Source organism: Phyllobates terribilis, unplaced genomic scaffold (genome assembly GCF_046119375.1).
Source record: "Phyllobates terribilis strain yellow unplaced genomic scaffold, ASM4611937v1 Scaffold_2__4_contigs__length_985480577, whole genome shotgun sequence".
In the NCBI taxonomy this organism is placed as follows: domain Eukaryota; kingdom Metazoa; phylum Chordata; class Amphibia; order Anura; family Dendrobatidae; genus Phyllobates; species Phyllobates terribilis.
In genome coordinates this window covers 401,562,909-401,588,108 of record NW_027362762.1, presented here as the reverse complement: position 1 = coordinate 401,588,108, position 25,200 = coordinate 401,562,909, and the positions used below count along the sequence as shown (strand labels likewise).

Below are 25,200 nucleotides of genomic sequence, written 5' to 3'. Positions count from 1 at the left end.
CAGCAGTATGGCCCATTCTTTTCCCCAGTAGTAACAGCAGTATGGCCCATTCTTTTCTCCAGTAGTAACAGCAGTATGGCCCATTCTTTTCCCAGGTAGTAACGGCAGTATGGTCCATTCTTTTCCGAGGTAGTAACAGCAGTATTGCCCATTGTTTTCCCAGGTAGTAACAGCAGTATGTTCCATTATTTTCCCCGTAGTAACGGCAGCATGGCCCATTCTTTACCCCAGTAAAAACGGCAGTATGGACCATTCTTTTCCCCAGAAGTTACGCCAGTATGGCCCCATTCTTTTCCCCAATATTAAAGACAGCATGGTCCATTCTTCTCCCCGATAGCAATGGCAGTATGGCCCATTCATTTCCCCAGTAGTAACAGCAGTATGGCCCATTCTTTTCCCCAGTAGTAACAGCAGTATGGCCCATTCTTTTCCCCAGTAGTAACAGCAGTATGGCCCAATCTTTTCCCCAGTAGTAACAGCAGTATGGTCCCATTCTTTTCCCCAGTAGTAACAGCAGTATGGCCCATTCTTTCCCCCAGTAGTAACAGCAGTATGGCCCATTCTTTTCCCCAGTAGTAACAGCAGTATGGCCCATTCTTTTCCCCAGTAGTAACAGCAGTATGGCCCATTATTTTCCCCGCAGTAACAGCGGTATGGCCCATTCTTTTCCCCAGTAGTAACAGCAGTATGGGCCATTCTTTTCTCCAGTAGTAACAGCAGTATGGGCCATTCTTTTCCCCAGTAGTAACAGCAGTATGGCCCATTCTTTTCCCCAGTAGTAACAGCAGTATGGCCCATTCTTTTCCCCAGTAGTAACGGCAGTATGGTCCCATTCTTTTCCCCAGTAGTAACAGCAGTATGGCCCATTATTTTCCCTAGTAGTAACAGCAGTATGGGCCATTCTTTTCCCCAGTAGTAACAGCAGTATGGCCCATTCTTTTCCCCAGTAGTAACAGCAGTATGGCCCATTCTTTTCCCCAGTAGTAACAGCAGTATGGCCCATTCTTTTCCCCAGTAGTAACAGCAGTATGGCCCATTCTTTTCCCCAGTAGTAACAGCAGTATGGCCCATTCTTTTCCCCAGTAGTAACAGCAGTATGGGCCATTCTTTTCCCCAGTAGTAACGGCATCATGGCCCATTCTTTTCCCCAGTAGTAACAGCAGTATGGCCCATTCTTTTCCCAGGTAGTAACGGCAGTATGGTCCATTCTTTTCCCAGGTAGTAACAGCGGTATGGCCCATTCTTTTCCCCAGTAGTAACAGCAGTATGGCCCATTCTTTTCCCCAGTAGTAACAGCAGTATGGCCCATTATTTTCCCCGCAGTAACAGCGGTATGGCCCATTCTTTTCCCCAGTAGTAACAGCAGTATGGGCCATTCTTTTCTCCAGTAGTAACAGCAGTATGGGCCATTGTTTTCCCCAGTAGTAACAGCAGTATGGCCCATTCTTTTCCCCAGTAGTAACAGCAGTATGGCCCATTCTTTTCCCTTGTAGTAACAGCAGTATGGGCCATTCTTTTCCCCAGTAGTAACAGCAGTATGGCCCATTCTTTTCCCCAGTAGTAACAGCAGTATGGCCCATTCTTTTCCCCATTAGTAACGGCATCATGGCCCATTCTTTTCCCCAGTAGTAACAGCAGTATGGCCCATTCTTTTCCCCAGTAGTAACGGCATCATGGCCCATTCTTTTCCCCAGTAGTAACAGCAGTATGGCCCATTCTTTTCCCCAGTAGTAACAGCAGTATGGCCCATTCTTTTCCCCAGTAGTAACAGCAGTATGGCCCATTCTTTTCCCCAGTAGTAACAGCAGTATGGCCCATTCTTTTCCCCAGTAGTAACGGCATCATGGCCCATTCTTTTCCCCAGTAGTAACAGCAGTATGGTCCCATTCTTTTCCCCAGTAGTAACAGCAGTATGGCCCATTCTTTTCCCCAGTAGTAACAGCAGTATGGCCCATTCTTTTCCCCAGTAGTAACAGCAGTATGGCCCATTCTTTTCCCCAGTAGTAACGGCATCATGGCCCATTCTTTTCCCCAGTAGTAACAGCAGTATGGTCCCATTCTTTTCCCCAGTAGTAACAGCAGTATGGCCCATTCTTTTCCCCAGTAGTAACAGCAGTATGGTCCCATTCTTTTCCCCAGTAGTGACGGCAGTATGGCCCATTCTTTTCCCCAGTAGTAACCGCTGCATGCCCCCCACTTCACATTCATTTCTGCTGTGATACTAGTTGAGAGTTGGACAGGACATGTATTCACCGTTCAGTCATCATATGGTGCAATATCTGGTGACACTATGGAGAGACACTGTTGGCGGGATTATACAGCTGCCCCATGGACTTGTGCACTGTATGGCGGTAGTATTACAGATACACTACTACATAGGAATTTCAGTGCCTTCAGCAAATGACTTGGCGCTAGAGCTAATGTGAAATCCACGGTACGGCCCTCCTGCCACACACCATCTCCTCTGCCGGATCATTAAGGATCTTATTCTTCTTTCTGAATGCTATTCTGCCTAAACTTGATGTGTATTTCTTTCAGAATCTGCTCCTCCGCCATTCGCCATACATGTACGGCACACAGCGGTGTACGAAGCGATCTGCGGACAGACGTACTGGCAGTGGCTGATCGGTGAGTGGGCGTGGCCCCAGGCCAAAGCTCGGTGATTGACAATGTGTGGGCGTGGCTGGCCAAATACTATCTATGGGCGGTGCTCTGGGCCGGTGACGTCAGTGTGGGCGGGCTTCGGTGTTGGCAGGCGGCTCCCGGACTTGGGCATTAGAAGAGGTGTTAGCGGGCACGATGTGGCATGTTGTGGCCGCCGGATTTCTCTTCTTTCCCGGACTTTACCAGCTGTGCACCCGGTGTGCCCGCAGGGCCCTGCCCGGATGGTCGGAGGCGGATTACTCGCTCATCAGCTCCAGGTAAGTAGCTGCAGTGACTGACGAAACCATTGGCTCCTGAGCGAGCGAACATCTGGAGCTTGTCATGTGTGCAGCTGGGATGGGAAGGGATGGAGGAGGCCTGTCATGTATCAGCACCTCAGCCGCTGTCCGGCTGCCCCTGTACTGCTGCCTGCACCCACATGTGCACCGAGCCGGGATCCGGCGGGCTGTGCTGTCCATTCATGTGTGTACTGCCTGTGTGTCATCACTATATATAATATATATATATACATACATCATCTATATCATCCAGCGGGCTGTCCTGTCCATTCATGTGTGTACTGCCTGTGTGTCATCACTATATATAATATACTGCCTGTGTGTCATCACTATATATAATATACTGCCTGTGTGTCATCACTATATATAATGTGTATGTAATATATACACACACATCATATATATTATCCGGCGGGCTGTGCTGTCCATTCATGTAGGTACTGCCTGTGTGTCATCACTATATATAATATATATAATGTGTATGTAATATATATACACACATCATATACAGTACAGACCAAAAGTTTGGACACACCTTCTCATTTATAGATTTTTCTGTATTTTCTTGACTTTGAAAATTGTACATTCACACTGAAGGCATCAAAACTATGAATTAACACATGTGGAATTATATACTTAACAAAAGTGTGAAACAACTGAAAATATGTCTTATATTCTAGGTTCTTCAAAGTAGCCACCTTTTGCTTTGATGATTGCTTTGCACACTCTTCGCATTTTCTTGATGATCTTCAAGAGGTAGTCACCGGAAATGGTTTTCACTTCACAGGTGTGCCCTGTCAGGTTTAATAAGTGGGATTTCTTGCCTTATAAATGGGGTTGGGACCATCAGTTGTGTCGTGCAAAAGTCTGGTGGATACACAGCTGATAGTCCTACTGAATAGACTGTTAGAATTTGTATTATGGCAAGAAAAAAGCAGCTAAGTAAAGAAAAACGAGTGGCCATCATTACTTTAAGAAATGAAGGTCAGTCAGTCCGAAAAATTGGGCACACTTTGAAAGTGTCCCCAAGTGCAGTTGCAAAAACCATCAAGCGCTACAAAGAAACTGGCTCACATGAGGACCGCCCCAGGAAAGGAAGACCAAGAGTCACCTCTGCTTCTGAGGATAAGTTTATCCGAGTCACCAGCCTCAGAAATCGCAGGTTAACAGCAGCTCAGATTAGAGACCAGGTCACTGCCACACAGAGTTCTAGCAGCAGACACATCTCTACAACAACTGTTAAGAGGAGACTTTGTGCAGCACGCCTTCATGGTAAAATAGCTGCTAGGAAACCACTGCTAAAGACAGGCAACAAGCAGAAGAGACTTGTTTGGGCTAAAGAACACAAGGAATGGACATTAGACCAGTGGAAATCTATGCTTTGGTCTGATGAGTCCAAATTTGAGATCTTTGGTTCCAACCACCGTGTCTTTGTGCGACGCAGAAAAGGTGAACGGATGGACGCTACATGCCTGGTTCCCACCGTGAAGCATGGAGGAGGAGGTGTGATGGTGTGGGGGTGCTTTGCTGGTGACACTGTTGGGAATTTATTCAAAATTGAAGGCATACTGAACCAGCATGGCTACCACAGCATCTTGCAGTGGCATGCTATTCCATCCGGTTTGCGTTTAGTTGGACCATCATTTATTTTTCAACAGGACAATGACCCCAAACACACCTCCAGGCTGTGTAAGGGCTATTTGACCAAGAAGGAGAGTGATGGGGTGCTACGCCAGGTGACCTGGCCTCCACAGTCACCAGACCTGAACCCAATCGAGATAGTGTGGGGTGAGCTGGACCGCAGAGTGAAGGCAAAAGGGCCAACAAGTGCTAAGCATCTCTGGGAACTCCTTCAAGATTGTTGGAAGACCATTTCCGGTGACTACCTCTTGAAGTTCATCAAGAGAATGCCAAGAGTGTGCAAAGCAGTCATCAAAGCAAAAGGTGGCTACTTTGAAGAACCTAGAATATAAGACATATTTTCAGTTGTTTCACACTTTTTTGTTAAGTATATAATTCCACATGTGTTAATTCATAGTTTTGATGCCTTCAGTGTGAATGTACTGTGTGTGTGTATAAATATATATATATGCGTGCATGTGTATATAAATATATAAAATACACACACCCCATATATATCATGTCTGTGCATCCAGCGGGCTGTCTTGTCCATTCATGTACTCCAGGTCTCCAGCTATGACACATACACATATATATTATTTTATATATATTTATTTTACAGTTTTGGAACCCTTGAAATTGTTCTAGAAAATGAAGTATTTCTCTCAGAAAGTAATTCCAATTACACATGTTTATTTCCTTTGTGTGTATTGAAACAGCACGAAAAAAAGGCAAATTGGACATAATTTCACACAATAGCCCAAAAAATGGGCCAGACAAAATTGTTGGCACCTTTCAAAAATTGTGGGTAATCAACTTTGTTTCAAGCTTGTGATGCTTGTTAAAGCTCACCCGTGGCAAGTAACAGGTGTGGGGAATATGAAAATCACACCTGAAACCCGATAAAAAGGGGAGAAGTTGACTCAATCTTTGCATTGTGTGTCTGTGTGTGCCACACTAAGCATGAAGAACAGAAAGAGGAGAAGAGAACTGTCTGAGGACATGAGAACCAAAATTGTTGAACAATATCAACAATCTCAAGGTTACAAGTACATCTCCAGAGATCTTGATGTTCCTTTGTTCACGTTGCACAACATACCGTGATCAAAAGATGTGTAATTGCAATAATTATTTAGGAGAAACACTTCATTTTCTGGGATAATTTCAAGGGCGCCAACACTTTCAGCCATGACTGTATATATATTTTTATTATGTCCGTACATCCAGTGATCTGTGCGTCTATGTGTATACTCCCATTATGTCTTCTTTATGTATAATATATACTGCTTGTATCTCACCTCATATACACACCGCACTATGCAATTACTAGTTGTTTTTTTTTATAAATTAAAAAATGCAATGTGAATGAAGAAAACAGAAATCTAAATCACTTCAATATTTGTTGATACCACCCTTTGCTGTCAAAGCATCCATTTTTTCTAGGTACGCTTGCACTCAATTTTTGAACGAATTCCGCAGATTCCGTATTTTGTGGACCATAAGACGCACCTAGGTTTCAGAGGAGGAAAATAGGAAAAAAAAACTAAGCAAAAAAATGTGCTCATGATGCACTGTTATGTGTGTGTGTGTGGGGGGGGGGGGGGTATTGCTGCTGACACTGTGATAGGGGAAATGTCCCCCAATTCTGTACTAATATCCCCCATCCTGAGATATATATATATGTCTTCATCCTGGTATGCACGGCCCCCCATCACACATGAAAAATAAAAATAAACACTTCTACTCACCTTCCTTCCCTCTGCTCCAGCGCTGCGTCATGTTCTGCCAGGAGCTGATCTCAGCATCTGAGCAGCGCATGACATCACTGCCATGTGCCCTCAGAGCTAGGATGAGCTGCTGGAATATTCACTCCTCTCCATGCTCATAGTCACGGTGTGGAGAGGAGTGAATATGCATTTTCTTTAATAGCACACACGGTCGGTTGCAGTCGCATGCTTCCTGCTGCGGCTCGGCGGTCATGTGTGCCCGCTACTAAAGAGAATAAATATACATTCCTCTCCACGCTCATAGGAGTGGGGAAAAGTGAATATTCATACTCTCTAATAACGGACATAGAGGATCGCTGAGCCGCAACAGGAAGGCGGCGGCTGCAGCTATAGTGTGCGCTATTAAAGATAATGAATATCCACTCCTCTCCACTCCCATGGGTCTGAGAGAAATGAATATTCATTCACTTTAGTAGCAGGCACATGTGATAGCTGCAGCAACCAGCTATCGCTACTGCTTGTACCCCGCTCCTCCACCTCCGCAATCCCCCCCCCACCACCACCACCACCCTCCACAGCCAAAATGTATTATCTGGACTATCCGACACCCCCCCCCCCCCTGCTTTCCTTCAAAATTTTGGACGAAAAAAGTGCGTCTTATAGTCCAAACAATACGGTATGTTGTTCCAAACGTCTTGGAGAACTAACCACAGATCTTCTGTGGACTGAGGCTTGTGCAAATCCTTCTGTCTCTTCGTGTAATCCTCCACAGAGTCGATGATGGTGAGATCAGGGCTCTGTAGGGGCCATATCATCCCTTCCAGAACTCCTAGTTCTTCTTCACGCTGAAGATAGTTCTTAAAAATATTTGCTGTATGTTTGGGGTTGTTCTGCTAAATAATACATTTGGAGACTACCAGACTTCTACCTGTTGGTATTGCATATAGCGATCCTCCAATACATTGCCTGTATATCATGCTCATACATATAATGCTTCCCACCTACACTGCCATTTTGGCAGATCTGGGAGAAACTGGTGTGACAATGCCAAAAGTTGCAAAATTTTAGCGCAACTCCGAATTGCACTTACATTTTTACGACCTTTCAAAGCTTTTCCGCCAGAATCCTGGCATGAAAGCTTTGATGAATTGGGCCCACTGTACCCTTTTAAGTACTTGTCTGAAGATGCAGCATATTTATCATTCTGCATCAGCCACTGTTACATTTTCAGACTCTCCAGTTTTATATTGGACAGGATTAGTAAATGTTCCCAATGCGCTATAGATATGTAGCTCCAACAGGTTTTTACACTGCTTCCCTTACAAAAGTCAAATACAGTCCCTGCCTTCACAACCATTGCTTGTAATATGAATGTTATATTAGCATAGGCAATGAAAAAGTACCTAAAATTTATAGGATATTTACTGTGCCCATGTAACTTGAAGTCTATTCAATCTCTAGATCTGTTCTGAAAAGAGATTAGTTCCTAAAATAACAGATAGTGTATAATTGTAGCTGTTAATAGTATATTTAAAGGGAACCTGACATCAGATTTCCCCCATCCAAAACATTGCCTTCACATTTATCTAATTAGCTTAAGGACAAATGTGTCCCTTACACCCCTGCAACCCAGCAAAGCTCAAAAATAACCAGCGTCCAGTAGTGTGCTGAGCATGGCAGGACTATCCTGGGTGCTTGCTGCGAGCCAGACTAATTTACTTAGATTATTATCTGAACCTGAGTAATTTTTTTAGTGTACAGGTCTTTGATATGAGGCTCTTAAATGGGAAACTGGCTAAAAAGTAATAAAACACAGCCTAAAAGACATAACGAACAGAATACAGACATCTATATGTGTCCACATTCAGCTCATATCACTGGTTCTATACTGGGCTAAACCATTGCAGTTACTTTGAGCAACTTTCAAGATTGATAGATGAAACACATGGACAAAACACCCCTGTGGAACCTGACTGACACAATTAACATATTTTTTGGATTATAAAACGCTCTGGACCATAATACGCACTTAGGTTTTAAAGGAGGAAAATAGGAAAAAAATGTAAGCAAAAATGTGATCATGATGCACTGTTAAGGGGGGTGGGGAGGTCTGTTGCTGACACTGTTATAGGGGTAATGTCCCCCAATTCTATACTAATAGGGGTAATGTCCCCCATCCTGGTATATAAATGTCTCCCATTCCAGGTATATATGGCCTCCTCATTCCCATCCTGGTATGCATGCTCCCCCATCCTCAACCTGGTTTCCATGGCCCCCAATCACTGCACACATGAAAAAATAAACAATTCTACTCACCTTTCCTTTGCTCCAGCGCTGCATCCTGTTCTGCTGCAGCTGCTGATCTCAACCTGTGAGCAGCGCATGATATCACTGCTATGTGCCCTCACAAGGTGAGATGAGCTGCAGTAATATTCACTCCTCTCCACCCCTGGGACTATGGGCATGGAGCGGAGTGAATATTCATTTTCTTTAATAGCGCTCCCTGTCAGTCTCAGCCGCGGCTCCTGCTTCGGCTCGGCTATCATGCGTGCCCGCTGCTAAAGAAAATTAATATTCACTTCGCTCCATGCCCATAGTCCCGGCGTGGAGAGCAATGAATAGTCATGCTCTTTAATAGCTGGCACACAGGATCACTGTGTGCGCTATTAAAGCAAATGAATATTCACTCTTCTCTACTCCCATGGGCGTGGAGAGAAGTGAATATTCATTCACTTTAGCAGCAAGCACAAGAGATAGCTGCATCTGCCGGCTACTACCTGTGACCCGCTCCTCCGCCGCCGCTCCCCCTCCATCCCACCATCCACAGCCGGACTATGTATTATCCGGACTATAAGATGCACCCCCAATTTCCTCCAAAATTTTAATGAGGGCATCTGATGTGATATGCTTATGACACTCTGCTCCTGCTCTGCTGTGAGTGGGAGCAGAGTGTCAGTACTCTATGCTCCCATTCTCTCGCATGAGAGAATCACAGGACAGTTGCAGAGGAGGTTTCTCCATCTCCAATTAATTTCTCCATCTCCTCTGTTGCCGGCGTCGGCGGAAATCGCACTGCACTCGGATTTCACACACACCCATAGACTTATATGAGTGTGTGCAATCTGAATCCAGCATGCTGTTTTTTTTTTTTTTTTTCAGTCCAATCAGAGCTGGACAAAAAAAAACATGAGCACATAGATGAACATTGAACTGAATTCAATCTGATTTGTTATCGGATTGCATTCGTCCGATTTAATCACAAGTGAGTGCGAGCCCTTACTTGGCTGCTTGCTGTAAGTTTGATAATCTCCTGCTGATAAAACAGTGATTTTATCACTAGAACTAGTTAACCAGCTGCAATGTAGTCTTTCATGCTCATGAGCTCTGTATAGCCCCGACCCCACTAATGATTGGCAGCTTTCTGGGTCTGCATAAAAAACTGCCAATCAGCAGCTAGTGGATCTTCAGCAAGGGAAATAGTGATTTTATTTAAAAAAAAATAAAGCACGCAGCCTAATAAGTGATACAGCGCTGGAATCAGGGTCTCTATCCTTAAATCATGCTGCTCTCAGATGGGTTAACAATAACCTGGTGACCGATTACCCTTAAATGGGTTTTCCTATGAACGACATTGTCAGCTGGCCACAGGATAAATGTTTGGCCATTGGGGTCCTATCACTGGAGTGGGTGTCCCAAGATCCCATTCTTCCTCACTGCATGCAGGACTGTATGGAGATCATGGTCGCTCATGAAACCCGTCACTCCATTCATTGTCTATGGCACAGACAGAAATAGTGGAGTACAGCTATTGTCTTCCTCCATCAGTCCCAGCCAGTTGACATTGTTTTTTCAGTGATTGCAGAGTTCCTGAATAGCAAGTCACACTTTACTGTAACTTTTGTTTGTAAAGCACAATTAAATGCTGTATTTATAGAGCATTTGTTCCATAGAGGCATTGAATGCCTAGGGTAATTGGTTTCATTAACCCATGAATAGCTGATGCTCATTAAATGTGAAATCCATTCTGATAAGTGTACAGTATATATAACCAATAAAGTCAGATATTTACATGTTAAAGAATAGGGCACTAAAAGATGCTTTCCTGTTAAAGAGTAACTGAACTTTTGACTTATATTTTAGGCCCTTTAATAGCCTGCAGATTGGTGGAAGTCAGGGTCCTGAGACCTCCACCGATCGTTCAAAAGGCCTCTGAGACGTACACACCTTGGGAAACAGAAGCATACAGCTTTTGGCTGAGTGAGCGCACAGAGTGGAATGTGGATTCAATGGGAGTCAAAGGCTTTCTATGGAAGCGGTATTTCATTCTATATACTCACACAGGCAGGAGCAATATTCTTCTGCCTTCCGAGCTGTGCACTTCTCAGAGGTCTCTGGAGCGATTGTGGGGGGTCTCAATACCCAGAACTCCGCTGATCTGCAGACAATTAAAAGTCAGAAGGTTAGTTACTCTTTATGACTCATGAATCTTCTATCGTTGTAGATATACAATGATATAGGCAATGAAGATTTTGACTGTATAACGAGCAATGTTTGATATTTAGGAGTCTGGAAAAGTGGCTGGCAACCCCTGCAGAAGCTGGATGGTAGTCACGTTGCTTAGAGGGAACCAGTCACCAGAAAAAAAACGCTATTCTGCAGATATAGGGTTAATCTGAGGAAAATACCGTTATTAACCTGCCCGGGGCCTGCACTTAGCTGAATGCTGCGGGGAGAAAATTAACTTTATTCCCCCTGGAAGCGTTTGGGTTTCAGTCACGGGGCAGTGATGGAGCGGGTTCAGTCACCACTCTGAGAATACTGCTGTAACCACGCCCCGGCCCTGGCTGATAGTTGGCCCCAATGCAGAGCCAGTGTCAGTCAGGGCCAGGGCCGCTGCTGTCTATACTCAGATCAGTGACTAAACCCGCGCCAGTGCCGCCCCCATGACTGAAACCCGAACACTGCCAGGGGGAATAAAGTTAATTTTCTCTCTGCAGTGTTCGAGTAATAACGCTATTAATCTGCAGATTAACAGCGTTTTTTTTTTTTCTGGTGACAGGTTCCTTTTAACTCAACATAGCATTAATATTGGAGCAGTAGTACAGTTGGGCTACGCAAAGTGCGAATGAGTGAGAAGGGAAACTCACAAGACTATAGAACAGCCAAGAATAGTTCTAATGTATGTCAAGCACTGTCTGCCTTTTGTTGCCCAAGACAATTGTACTTCCTATTACTAAGTTACCAAGCTTGGGTGCAGGAAAATGTGAAGGTTAAGGCTCAATTCAATGCCTTTGGCATTAACACTCACTTGGACCCGATATGCCACTTTGTGGCAAGATGCTGCACAGTAAGAAGCTTTCAAAAATAAGTGCAAAGTGAATGAACAAAATCAATATTAGGTGTGATCAGCTTTTACTCCTCAAAACAGCATCAAAGCATCAATTCTTCTAGGTACACTGAAAACAGTTCGTAATGACATTGGCTGTATGTTTGGGGTCGTTGTCCTGCTGCAGAACAAATTTGGTGACAATCAGACGCCTCCCTGATGGTATTGCATAATGGATAAGTATCTGCCTGTATTTCTCAGCAGTGAGGACACTATTAGTCTTAGGCTAAGTGCCCACGAAGCAGAAATGCTCCGGATTTTTTCTGCATCTCCCTGGCAGGAAAAACGCATGCGGATTTTATATGCGTTTTTCCTGCCAGGTTGAAGCGTTTGTCAAGCGTTTTTGCATGCGGGTTATCAAGCGCTTTTCCAAGCAATTTTAGCATCACTTGGAAAAGTGCTTGACAACTTGGTCACACTATATAAATCCATGCAACCGGCATGGATTTTTTATAGCGTGATCAAGTTAATAGTTTAAAAAAAAAGAATAAAAATGGTAAAAAAAATGTAAAAAAAAACATTATGCTCACCTTCTGATGGCCCCCGGGCTTCTCTCCGGTGCGTCCGGTGTGTTGGGCTTCTCGCAGTGGTGTAAAAGGACCTTCCATGACGTCATTTAGTCATGTGACAGATCACGTGACCACCGACATCAGCGGTCACGCGACCTGTCACATGACTAAATGATGTCATGGAAGGTCCTTTTACACCATCGCGAGCCGCCGGGGAGCCAGGACGCACCGTACAGGAGACCGGGGGCCATCAGAAGATAAGTATAATGTATATTTTTTATTTTAAATTTTTTTTTTTTTTAACAGGTACTATGGTACCCGGGTCTGGATGAGAGTCTCCTCTTCTCCAGACCCGGGTACCATCCGCACATTGAATCGCTTAATATCCGCATGTGCACATGTAGTGATGCGGATATTAAGCGATTCAATTCAAGTCAATGGCGGCAATTACATCGCGTTTCCGCAAAAATAATGGACATGCTGCAGATTTTTCCGCAATGATAATCCGCAGCGGAAATTTCCGCAGCATGTGCACAGCACATGCTGATTATTATTGGGGACCATGGGGCACATATTACCAAGCGTTTTTTAAGCATTTTTGCTGCAGAAATTCCCCAGCAAAAACGCTTGAAAAATGCATAGTGGGCACGCAGCCTTAACCAAACCCCCAAATCAGCCCTAAACGTGCAAAGATCCTCCTCCAGTCAAAATGTGAAATATTGGTGATAACTGAAGACCGTTTGTTTGCTGAAAGGCTGGAGATCAGTACAATAATGATTGTCTGTAGGAAACAGTAAAGCATAGTGGAGGTTCCTTGTAATTTTGGGGCTGCATTTCAGCAAAGGGAGTTGGAGATTTGGTCAGAATTTTTGGTGTCCTCAATTCTGAGAAATACACGCAGATATTTATCCATCATGCTATGCCATCAGGGAAGCATCTGACTGGATCCAAATTTGTTCTGCAGCAGGATAATGACCTCAAACATACAACCAATGTCATTAAGTATTATCTTCAGCATAAAGAAGAACAAGGAGCCGCAGAGTCTATGGTTAGTTCTCCATGATATTTGGAACAACCTTCCTGCTGAGTTCCTTCCAAAACTGTGTGCAAGTGTACCTAGAAATAATGAGGCTTTGATGCCGTTTTGACAGCAAAGAACAAGGAGTCCTAGAAGTTATAATGTAGCCCCCGCATATCCCTGATCTCACCCATCATCGAGTTTGTGCAGGATGTTCATTCACTTTACATTTTGTTTACTGATAAAAATAAACTTGAGACACTGTGTGTGTAGATTGAAAGTAGGTATCCACTCTCTCATGTAGGCATTAGGTAGCGCTCACACAGGCAATGCGGTTTGGTCCAAACATGCAGTTTATTGCTTTCCTAAAACTCCCAAGTGATTCAAAACCAAAAACAGCCTCTTCTGGGCACGAAGGTATAACAGTAAATGAACAGTTCATTTAGCAGGCACAAATATGTCAGTGCGGGCTCACCCGAGCAGATTACAGTTGTTTCTCCCAAAACAATCTTCATAAACAGAATAGGCCTGAACCCACCAGTCTCGGTATCACCTGCAGCCCGAGCTCCAGCAGCAAACAGAAGTATTCAGCTCCAGGCACAGTTCACACTGAACAGGCTGCGGCTTCCACATGGTTCTGTGCAGCTCCCACAAACAAGAGTGCTCAGCTTTCTTAGCTGACCCATGCAGTCTCCCTCCCAGCTACAGCTCACAACTTAGCTGGTCACTCACCAGCTCCAGCACAGTTGACTCTGCTTCATCCTGAAGACTGAAACGCCTAGTGAACATGGGCCCCTGGTTCTTAGTCAAAGCAAGTCAGGTGCAACTAATCAAGACCTGCAGTGCTAGGATTTAACCCTCTCTTACCTGGCTTTGCTAAAATATATATACATACACATCACCAATCATGCTTGATGAAAATGCAAAGTGGAGAAAGTTTTGTTGCTGTATGGGACATATAGTCTGTTTATGTCTTTATGGCTTATAGAGCTATTAACAGTACGGTAAATATATGTAGCTGTTTTGGGGCTGAAAATACTTAGCTGCTGCTCTTACATATTTAGGGATAAACAGTATTTTACAAATCACCACTCTATATGCCTTTTGTTGCTCTATTTACCCAAAATAAAAAGCCACCTTTTGAATCTGCTTTATAGAATAGATGGTTATTGCACAAAAAGCCATTTACTGGAATATTGTTATAATTGGAATAGCTCATTTAGTCTATCTGTTCAGTTATTGTCAAAACTTATTGGCCTTGTTACCAGAATTTAATACAAGCCGTTATTTAGATTCGTCTGCAGTCCATAGCAAAAAAAGCCTGAATTCTGTAAACTGTTCTGCTTGGAAAGTAAATGAAATGTAAAATTAACGTCAGTCCTGTAGGTTAGGCTGGTTTCACACGTCCAACATTTACGATCCGAATTCAGACAGCTTTGTCCAGACTGGCAATGGGTCTACTGACCCTTAATCAACAGCCTCATAGGCGGGAGGTCCATGGCTCGTCCAGACATTGCAATCAGTATTCGAACCTCATATCCTACTAGGAAGTATTGACGTTATATAGGGGGTCCCTTGCTGAGCACCCTTCTTTATGAGTCGGAGAGGAGAGTTGCTGACTTGTTTCACATGGCAATCTTACTCAAAGAGTGTATGAAGCCGTTTTTGATGAGGATTTTTGAACAGAATCTGCTTCATAATGCTTGTAAAAAAAGCAAAAAAACAACTCAGTGTGAACACAGCCTTACTAAAGAAAGAACCGCTCTGGAGCACAAACTGCTGCACTGAAAAATGAAACACTGTGCTGGCTAAAGGATCAGAAACAGTCCTGTTTCATTTTTTTACTTTACAAACATTTTTATTGCAATTTGGTATTTTTAAAAAGACTTGTAAGGTTAAGTTCCCACGATGAGTTTTTGGTGAGTTTTTTCACTACAGAATAAACACAGTCTTACAGCTCCAGCAACATGGAGGGAATTTATAGAAAGTTTAGTCAAAGCCAAATAACAGGAAGTATCAAAAACAACCCATTTTCAAAAACATAATAAAAATGGAATGAAAAAACAAGTAACCAAATTTATCTAATAGATGCAGAAATGCTGCACGGAATCTGCAACATCGAATAGTCATAGTGGGAACGTAGGCTAAAGCTGGCTATACACAATAAATTGCTGTTGGCTGACTAAAGCTTTGGCCAATCATTCAGCTGACAGCCATCTCGGCTAACTCTCATACATAGGAGTGCTCGCTCGGCTCAGCGCTCCTGTGTTCTCTATGAGAAAGCCACCTGCTGACACGTCGGCCGGTAGCTTATCTCTGGGAGATCAATGCGATCGACAGTCTGAAATCGTACATGTGCGATCATGACTATAAGTCGCCAGCCACCCCATACACATTAAACCATCGTCTGAACCTGTCGGTATCGGCAGGCTCGGCAGACATCAGGCTAATGTGTATGGAGGGCTATAGAGTCAACGATTTAGAAACAGAATGAAGACCATCTATCCTAATTGCAGCAGTGATCCGCTACATGCAGCGATTGGCGTGCCGATGTTAGGATGTCATTTTTGTAGTAAGCAGGTTTGAGGCCGGTTAGGTGAGAATCGATTTAATTATTTTAACCCATTATGATCTTTTTTTTATTAGATATTTTTGTAATGAAAAATATTACTTATTATGACATTTGAGTAGAGGACAATTAGGTAGTCATGCTCAGAAGTTAAGGCCCCGTCACACTAAGCGAGATCACTAGCGAGATCGCTGCTGAGTCACAAGTTTTGTGACGCAATAGTGACCTCAGTAGCGCTCTCGCTATGTTTGACACTTAGCAGCGACCAGGCCCCTGCTGTGAGATCGCTGGTCGTGTTGGAATGGTCTGGACATTTCTTTGATCGTTGAGGTCCCGCTGGGCAGCATGCAGAGGTGTGTTTGACACCTTACCAATGACCTCGTTGACGACTCAGACACAGAAACACATAGGCATCGTTATACAGGTCGCTACGGGTCGCCGCATCGTTGCTGCGTCGTTGGGAAGATTTGACTGACATCTCACCAGCAACCACATAGCGACGCAGCAGCGATCCCTGCCAGGTCGTGTCGTTGTCGGGATCGCTGTAGCGTCGCTAAGTGTGACTGGGCCTTTACTCTCAATCATTGAGTCAGACCCCTTTAGATTTCTCAGCCCAGCATCTGCAGAGACGTAAATCAGTGACGGTTTCTTCCCATAGTTTTCCTTCAGTCTGCTAAGTTCCTCGTGGTCTATAACTTGCTGCCTGAAGAGCAGAGCGGCATGTATACTGTTACAGGTACGCTTTCAGGTGTCATGTAAATGAGCCATGCAGTAAAAGATCCGGAGGCAGAGTTTTTATATGATTTTGGCTCCTTATTTTCACTCTGCTGATATAAATCACTTTGTTTTATCTCCGCAGTCTGCGGAAAAGATCATATAGATATGGGAAAAACAAAACAAAAGCTATGTATATGTTAAACCGTGTAAAATGCACATTAGAAGTTACCTACATCACTAAGGGAATTGTTTGTTCAATGGCTGCTTCACCCCTCCAGTTGGACTATATCTGTTGCCAGACTTGGAGCGTAAATGGCGGATATTGAATATCCTATGATCTAAGGTGACTTCTGTTCAAGTATATTCTGACAACATGAGATACATTTTATAGTGCCTACAGGGGTTGTCCAGGGTTATTCTATAAATCTATCCTGATAGGTCATCAGTATTACATTATGGGGTCCCCCCACACTCGGCACCCCACTGATCCAATAGAAAAAACTCAAGCTGAAAATTCAGGGAAAAAATGAATGACCTTCAATTTCACAATTTATAGTATACATTTCCTAAGCATTTGTGACTCTAAACCAGTTCTTAATCATGATGAAGGATTGGTTTACAGTCAGAAATGCATAGGGAATGTATACTATATTGCTGGACAAAATTGTAAAATTGAATAGGTCATTCATTTTTTAATCGCACTAGAATAAAGTTCTTTTTTTTACCTGAATTTTCGCCTGAAGGAGTTTTTATCTATTGAACCTGAACAGTGTTGAGTCTAGCAGGCGTAGCTTCCCTCGTGCTGAGGATGTCAGTCATATAGCAGGGGTGAGCTGGTTGCTCCTATTTTTGCAATACCCCCACTGATCAGCAGTTTTCAGCTCTAGCTGGGTGCACATTGTGAAATGAGCTGACACAGGCAGTGGCTGATGCTGATAACTGTGGCTCAGCTCCTATTGAAGTGAATAGGGATTGAGCTGCAGTTTTTAGGAATGGCCACTACATACCGTAGTTTATGGAACAATGATATTCCCGGTCCATTCACTGTTTACATCTAGCAACCACTTAAGCAAACAACTACTGATCATGGGGGTGCCACGTGTTGCCCCCCTCTAATCTAATATTGATGAACTATCTTAAGGACAATCCCTTTTAAACTTTGAGATATTATGTTTTGTAGACTAGATACTAAATTGAAAACATGTGCTTTTTGCATACTAATTTGACCATAACACCTAAATCATAATACTATGAAGTTGTTGATCTCTGCAAAACGCCAGAATAAATATCATCCAAACTAAAGTTGTACTAACCAGAACAGTATGTAACCAAATCACCTCTTTATGAAATTGATCATTATCAGAAATCACACATTACTTTTTTGTATTGCTGTATTTCAAATCTTGTCCACACCAGTTTGCATTTCACAGATATCTGAAAGTGGCTTGGAAAAATGTCCCATTATGGTAATAGGATTTTATTTCTGATCCTCTGGGGAAAGCTCCAACTCCAGTGATACTTAAAGGAATGTGTAATCAGATAATGACGTATTATTTTTAAGTTAAACGGGTTGTTTAGGCATATAACATAGGTTATCAATCTTCAGGATTATTAACCCTCAACTGGTGAAGTGGGGTTTGCCACACCCCAGGGAATTTTTGTTCGGCTGCCATTCTTTGAAAAATGCTGGTATGAGGATACGTGTCTCACTAGTTTCCATCCATTTGTGGGTGTAAAAAAATTGTTATACTCATGTGTAATCAATCGCCCATAAGAAAACGATTAAAACAAAAAGTAATCTTTGCATTTTCTGTAAAAATAAGAGATTTCTAAACACTGGGGTATAGGAAACCCCACATCACCAGTTGCGTGACAAAAACCCCACCTCACCAGTTAAGGGTTAAGAAAGGTATCACCTATATCTATAGAATACCTGATGGTCACAAGTTTCTTCCTCCCTCCCTGCCCAATGATCTCTGCACAGGTAACAGAGCATGTCTAGAACACTCTCTCTATGAAGTCAGTGAACATATCCAGCCCGGCTGTTGTAAAGCATACATTTCAGAGGTTACTATGTCATTCTTACTATTACCTGTATGTTCACCCAGAACAATTTGCTATCCTATTATTGAAGTAGGAGACACCGGTGGCTTAACACCGGCGCTTGGAATCGCCAACAATCTAAATATTAATTTTTATAGCAATTTTTTTTTAGACATTTTATAGCTCTATTACTAGATTACTTTGTGTAGAGCTGTTATTTGGTGACTGCATGTTGGTATTATTTGAGCACTATATGGTAGTATTTACTTTGTGGTATTTTGTGGCATTGTTAAGGCCCCGTCACACATAACGAGATCGCTAGCGAGATCGCTAATGAGTCACGATTTTGGTGACGCAATAGCGATCTCGCTAGCGATCTCGTTATGTCTGACAGGTAGCAACGATCAGGCCCCTGCTGTGAGATCGCTGATCGTTACAAAGCTTCCTGGACCATTCCTGGGTCGTTGCGCTCCCGCTGGGCAGTGTGCATCACTGTATTTGACACCTTATCAACGACCTCGTTAGCGATTCAGAACTGAGACATGTAGGCGTGCATAAATTAGACTTTTCTGCGCTCCTCGTCCCCGATTGGTGGTCACTACTGCATCCTTGTTTTTTCAGATCCCACCAGCGTTCTCCGGCTGTGACTCCACTTTGAAGAAATCAGGCATCTTTAGCGAGGCAGGTATTGTTTGGGGTCTCAAATGAGTTTTCATTTTTAATGGAGACGCAGTAGAGATCCCATCTGACCGGAGACGCAGTGTTAAACCAAGGCCACCCAATCTGAATGCAGTAGCGTTCACCAACTGGAGATGAGGGGGGCGCGGAAAAGCAATTTTATGCACGCTTTTCTGACACAGTACAGTCCCTATCAAGGTGTGGATCGTTGAAATAGCTGCTGTGTGAAAGCGTCCCAACGACCACCGAGATCGTTGGTTAGATCGCTGGGGCGGCCGAGATCGTTGGAAAGTTCTGCATGTTTGACAGCTCCCCAGCGATCCCAAAACCGTGACGCAATAACGATCTCGCTAGCGATCTCGTTATGTGTGACAGGGCCTTTACTTACACTCAGTACACAATATGATTGTTTCAGCATGTGGTGGTGGGGCACTGTATAGTATTACTATGGTAACTACAATTCTGTCAGATAATACTCAGTTTCTTCCTGAAAATGATTGTGACGCGCCCCCTGGGACATATTCCTTTTTGAGGGGAATACCCGGCACCGGATCAGATGGGGGGTTGTAGTCTCCGAGCGGCTGTGACCCGGTCCCGTGCCCAGGGCGTCAAGCTAAGTGTTATGTGGCAGTCCTACAGATGTTATTAAAGTTCTTTTGTGTCGACTACGCCACCCGTTGTGATGCGGTCACTGTGGCCGCCGCTGCAGCAGGGTCCGCTGAGGCTGATGGTGGATGTGCAGCTTGGTGGGATAACCCCCAACGGGAGGGGTATAGCCTCAGAGGGGACAGGCGCAGAGGATGGGGGTTGTGATGGTGCGGTGCAGCCGGCAATGAAGACAGACTCGGGTTGTGCAGTTAAGGGTGTTTACTTACTGCTGATGTTGTACTGGTCACTCCAGCTGCTAGTGACCACCCGAGCCGTGCTGCGTCCACCAGGTCCTGGATCCGGCCAACCCCCAAACAAGTCCGGAGCGTGGCCCTGAGCTCTCCCTCTGTCCTTTCTTCAGCCGTCCCCACCAGTGATTCACCTAGGTCCAGCTCCCTCGGGCCTTCTTTTGGGACACCCTTGGCCCTGGGTTCCCTGACCCTTCATGTGGTGTGCCTTCAGGGTGAATGTGGTGGGTGACCGTGACAGACACTGCCCACGGTCTCCGGTCTCTGGCTGGGGAATGTCTTTGCCCCCACCAGCTTGGGTTCCGGTACCCTCTTGCTGACTCCTCACCCGGTGCTCTAATTTGGGTTCTTGGGTCCCTTCAGTCTTCCCCCTCTGGGTCTTTCTCTGCTCCACTCTCTCTCTCTCCAGGGCTGCTGTTTCCTTCTCTCTCCTCTCCAACTGACTTGTTCTCAGCGTCTGACCCTGATCTAAGTTGGTGCCCTCCTTATATATCCCTCTATGTGTGAGCTCAGGTGACCAGCACCCAATGAGCTCCTATCACTACCCAGACTGCTCCCCCTATCTGCCCCTACACTACATGGGATGTACCACCCCCCTCCCACTCCAGCCAGGAACAGGCTCGGTTGTACCTGCACATTTCTAAGTGGGAGTACCGTCGGCCTGCTCCTCTGGAATGGGATGTATGTAGTGCATGCAGTCTATCTGAGCTCAGTTCCACACTCCTTCCTTACCCGGGAGTGGAATATCACACCTCTGGGTTGAGGTGCAATACCCCTGTAGCAGCCGAATCCTCAGGGTGCTACATTCCCCCCTGGTAAATCACAGCACGTCCTCGGGCTGTAAGACATAAAACACCAAAACATACAAAATTTTTATATGAACATATAAAACATATAAACATTATATATATATAAAACTTTTTTTTATATAAACACTCTCGTAGACTTCTCTTGTCTCTGGTTCCTCCTCCGGACACTGTGCAACGTGTGTCCGGGAAAAGTGCGACAGTCTCTTAGAAAACTGGTTTTCTATAAAACCGGTAGGGGGCGCTTTAGGACGCGCAACTATATACAGGGATATGGCCGCTCTCAGTCCTCGGCCAGGTAGAGGGAAGGGAATGGCTGCTCACAGTCCTCAGCCTGTAGGATGAAGGGGTTAACGGGTAAAACAGTTCACTGGTCCCAACGGGGACTATTTTAGCAGCAGCAACAGTTTCAGTTTCTATATACCCCGATTGGGTAACTATTTACAGCTCCTGCTCTGCCGCACTCAACGGCGTCTTCCTCCTGCTCTTTGCTTATAGCTGGTTGTTACTTCAGACCCGTCCGGGTCCTCTTGCTCCTCCTCCTCGCACCGCAACTCCTCCTCCGTCAGGCGGTGTACGTGGAGGGCGTAAGGTCCTTTGGCACACTTGTGCCGGGTGAAAGTGACTTCGTCTCCGACGTAGAGGTCACGGCCTTTGTGACCTTCCGGCAGGTGGGACTCGACGTCTCTGCGGGTCACAAAAACGTCACCGCGGTTGTTACGGTCCCGAATAAAGCCCCACCCATGCTGCGGGTTGAACTTTATCACTGTCCCGATGGTGCGGGGACAATGCGCTGCACGGGGGTTCCTCCTAGTCCGGCTCTTCTGCTCCGCGCTCTGGATTTGGGCCTGTTGTTCTCTGACCCGCCTCTCCTCCCGTTCTCTCTTAAACTCTGCCAGCTGTTGACGGCAACACTCTGTACGTTCAGCTGCGGCTGCCCGAGTTTCTCCGGTGAACCCCATCAAATCTTCTCCCGTGGGGTCCCACACGAATTGGGCTTCTGCTAGAGGAGGCGAGACCCGAGCCACGGGCTTCGGAGCCGGGATTAGGGGCTCACACAAGGGCCCTAGTCTTTGCTGCCGCTCCAGCTCAGGGTACCCTTCGGGCCAGATGAAGGGCCGCCCGTCCGGCCATGTGAGCTGGCCGAAGAGGTCCTCCCCCAGGTGTGGCACCCTAGGTATTGCGGGCGCGGGCGTGGTGGTGGTGGCGCCCGGGTTGCCCAGGCCTTGCGGCCAGGCCTGGGGCACCTGGAAGGTGAAGGGCACCGTTAGGACGGCGGCGCCCTGGGCTACCTGGCCTTGCGGCCAGGCCGGAGGCTCCGCGGAGGTAGGGGGCGCTGTTGGTGGTGCGGCGCCCGGGGGTACTAGGCCTTGCGACCAGGCTGGTGGTAATTCCTGCTTTGTCACGCTCCGGGTCGGGGCGCGTGACGTCACAGGGGTCGCTGCGGCGGCTTCCGGTCGGGGCCTAGTCCATGGCGGTGACCTGGCGGCTACGGGCACAGCAGGGGGACTTTCGGGCTCTGCGACGGGGAGCTGGGGCAGGTAAGCGGTGTCACGGCTTGGGGTATAGGCGTCCCCTTTACCTGCCTCCATGCGTTCGGCTCCCTCCTCGGCGCCGTCTCCGGCCTTGGGTCCTCCTGCGCCATCCTCAGAGGCGGTCTGCTTCCTCTTCCAGGGTAGCGTGCTCCGTTGACTGGTCTCTGCTTGCTGGGTCATCTCCCGGCCCCACTCCGCCAGTATCTCACGCTGTACCCGGGCCATCCTCCTTGCGAGGCCCTCCAGGGCAGTTTGTGCACACTCCCGGTCTCGGGGGAGCTGCGCTAGGATCTCCGCTAGACCTAGCGGGGTTGTGGACTCTAGCAGGCTCCTGACCATCGGGTCGGTGCTGCTCTGCTCGGCTTCCGGCAGGCTCCTGGCCAGCGGGCCGGTGCTGCTCTGCCCTCCTTCCTCGGTCTCTAGCAGACTCCTGGCCAGCGGGCCGGTGCTGTTCTGCTTTCTCTCCATCTCCGGGTGAGCTCCTCCGCTACTCCTCGTTAGACCTCTTGCCTCCGGGTGCGCTCGCTCCAGACTGCTCCAAGCGACACCCATCTTTTCTCTTCTCTTTCGTCTCCTCCCACTTCGAGGGCGGTCCCGGGGCAACTCGGTGACTGTCAGCTCCAGGGGGAGTTCTTTCACGCTGACAGACACCTCCAGCATCACAGTCTCTGTTGGTGGGGGCGGTTTCCACTTTTGGCGCCATTTTCTGTCCCGGCCCACGATGGGAGGTGGCCTCCTGCCCTCCTTTGGCACGCCCATAATGGCGTCCGCTGCTCTTTCAAGGCGGGAAATCTGCGGTTTTGGCGGGAAGCGTCGCCCAGTGGCGGGAAACTCTGCAGATGGCGGGAACAAGCTGGAAATGGCGGACAATCGGCGGGAAACGACTGGTGATGGAGTCCGATGGCGTGGACCCTCCGGAACCGGCGGGAGACTTCTTTCTGAGGTAAACTTGCACTTTTCTTCAGGCACGCAGTACCCGGGTGTTGCGGGCACGTAATCCTGCCGACTACGCCAAAGTTGACGCGCCCCCTGGGACATATTCCTTTTTGAGGGGAATACCCGGCACCGGATCAGATGGGGGGTTGTAGTCTCCGAGCGGCTGTGACCCGGTCCCGTGCCCAGGGCGTCAAGCTAAGTGTTATGTGGCAGTCCTACAGATGTTATTAAAGTTCTTTTGTGTCGACTACGCCACCCGTTGTGATGCGGTCACTGTGGCCGCCGCTGCAGCAGGGTCCGCTGAGGCTGATGGTGGATGTGCAGCTTGGTGGGATAACCCCCAACGGGAGGGGTATAGCCTCAGAGGGGACAGGCGCAGAGGATGGGGGTTGTGATGGTGCGGTGCAGCCGGCAATGAAGACAGACTCGGGTTGTGCAGTTAAGGGTGTTTACTTACTGCTGATGTTGTACTGGTCACTCCAGCTGCTAGTGACCACCCGAGCCGTGCTGCGTCCACCAGGTCCTGGATCCGGCCAACCCCCAAACAAGTCCGGAGCGTGGCCCTGAGCTCTCCCTCTGTCCTTTCTTCAGCCGTCCCCACCAGTGATTCACCTAGGTCCAGCTCCCTCGGGCCTTCTTTTGGGACACCCTTGGCCCTGGGTTCCCTGACCCTTCATGTGGTGTGCCTTCAGGGTGAATGTGGTGGGTGACCGTGACAGACACTGCCCACGGTCTCCGGTCTCTGGCTGGGGAATGTCTTTGCCCCCACCAGCTTGGGTTCCGGTACCCTCTTGCTGACTCCTCACCCGGTGCTCTAATTTGGGTTCTTGGGTCCCTTCAGTCTTCCCCCTCTGGGTCTTTCTCTGCTCCACTCTCTCTCTCTCCAGGGCTGCTGTTTCCTTCTCTCTCCTCTCCAACTGACTTGTTCTCAGCGTCTGACCCTGATCTAAGTTGGTGCCCTCCTTATATATCCCTCTATGTGTGAGCTCAGGTGACCAGCACCCAATGAGCTCCTATCACTACCCAGACTGCTCCCCCTATCTGCCCCTACACTACATGGGATGTACCACCCCCCTCCCACTCCAGCCAGGAACAGGCTCGGTTGTACCTGCACATTTCTAAGTGGGAGTACCGTCGGCCTGCTCCTCTGGAATGGGATGTATGTAGTGCATGCAGTCTATCTGAGCTCAGTTCCACACTCCTTCCTTACCCGGGAGTGGAATATCACACCTCTGGGTTGAGGTGCAATACCCCTGTAGCAGCCGAATCCTCAGGGTGCTACAATTGCAATCACAAATTCTTTTGTATTATTCTCTTCATTTACTTTGCTTGCAAGGAAAAAACACAAAAGAGAATGAAGCAAAAATCAAATCATTGATCATTTCACACAAAACTCCAAAAAAGGGCCGGACAAAAGTACTGGCACCCTCAGCCTAATACTTGGTTGCACAACCTTTAGCCAAAATAACTGCGAACAACCGCTTCCGGTAACCATCAATGAGTTTCTTACAATGCTCTGCTGGAATTGTAGACCATTCTTCTTTGGCAAACTGCTCCAGGTCCCTGATATTTGAAGGGTGCCTTCTCCAAACTGCCATTTTGAGATCTCTCCACAGGTGTTCTATGGGATTCAGGTCTGGACTCATTGCTGGCCACCTTAGAAGTCTCCAGTGCTTTCTCTCAAACCATTTTATAGTGCTTTTGGAAGTGTGTTTTGGGTCATTGTCCTGCTGGAAGACCCATGACCTCTGAGGGAGACCCAGCTTTCTCACACTGGGCCCTACATTATGCTGCAAAATTTGTTGGTAGTCTTCAGAC

At 46.5% G+C, this 25,200-nt stretch overlaps 1 protein-coding gene across 1 annotated transcript in view; it reads left to right on the top strand.

Moving 5' to 3' along the window:
* The first annotated feature begins 2,725 nt into the window (after positions 1-2,725).
* TLCD3A (TLC domain containing 3A) overlaps positions 2,726-25,200 on the top strand; it is a 68,884-nt gene continuing 46,409 nt past the window's right edge. The window contains exon 1 of the mRNA XM_073664943.1: positions 2,726-2,921. Within this exon, the coding sequence (XP_073521044.1) occupies positions 2,800-2,921 (122 nt within the window). The 5' untranslated portion in view covers positions 2,726-2,799. The remainder of the gene's footprint in view (positions 2,922-25,200) is intronic.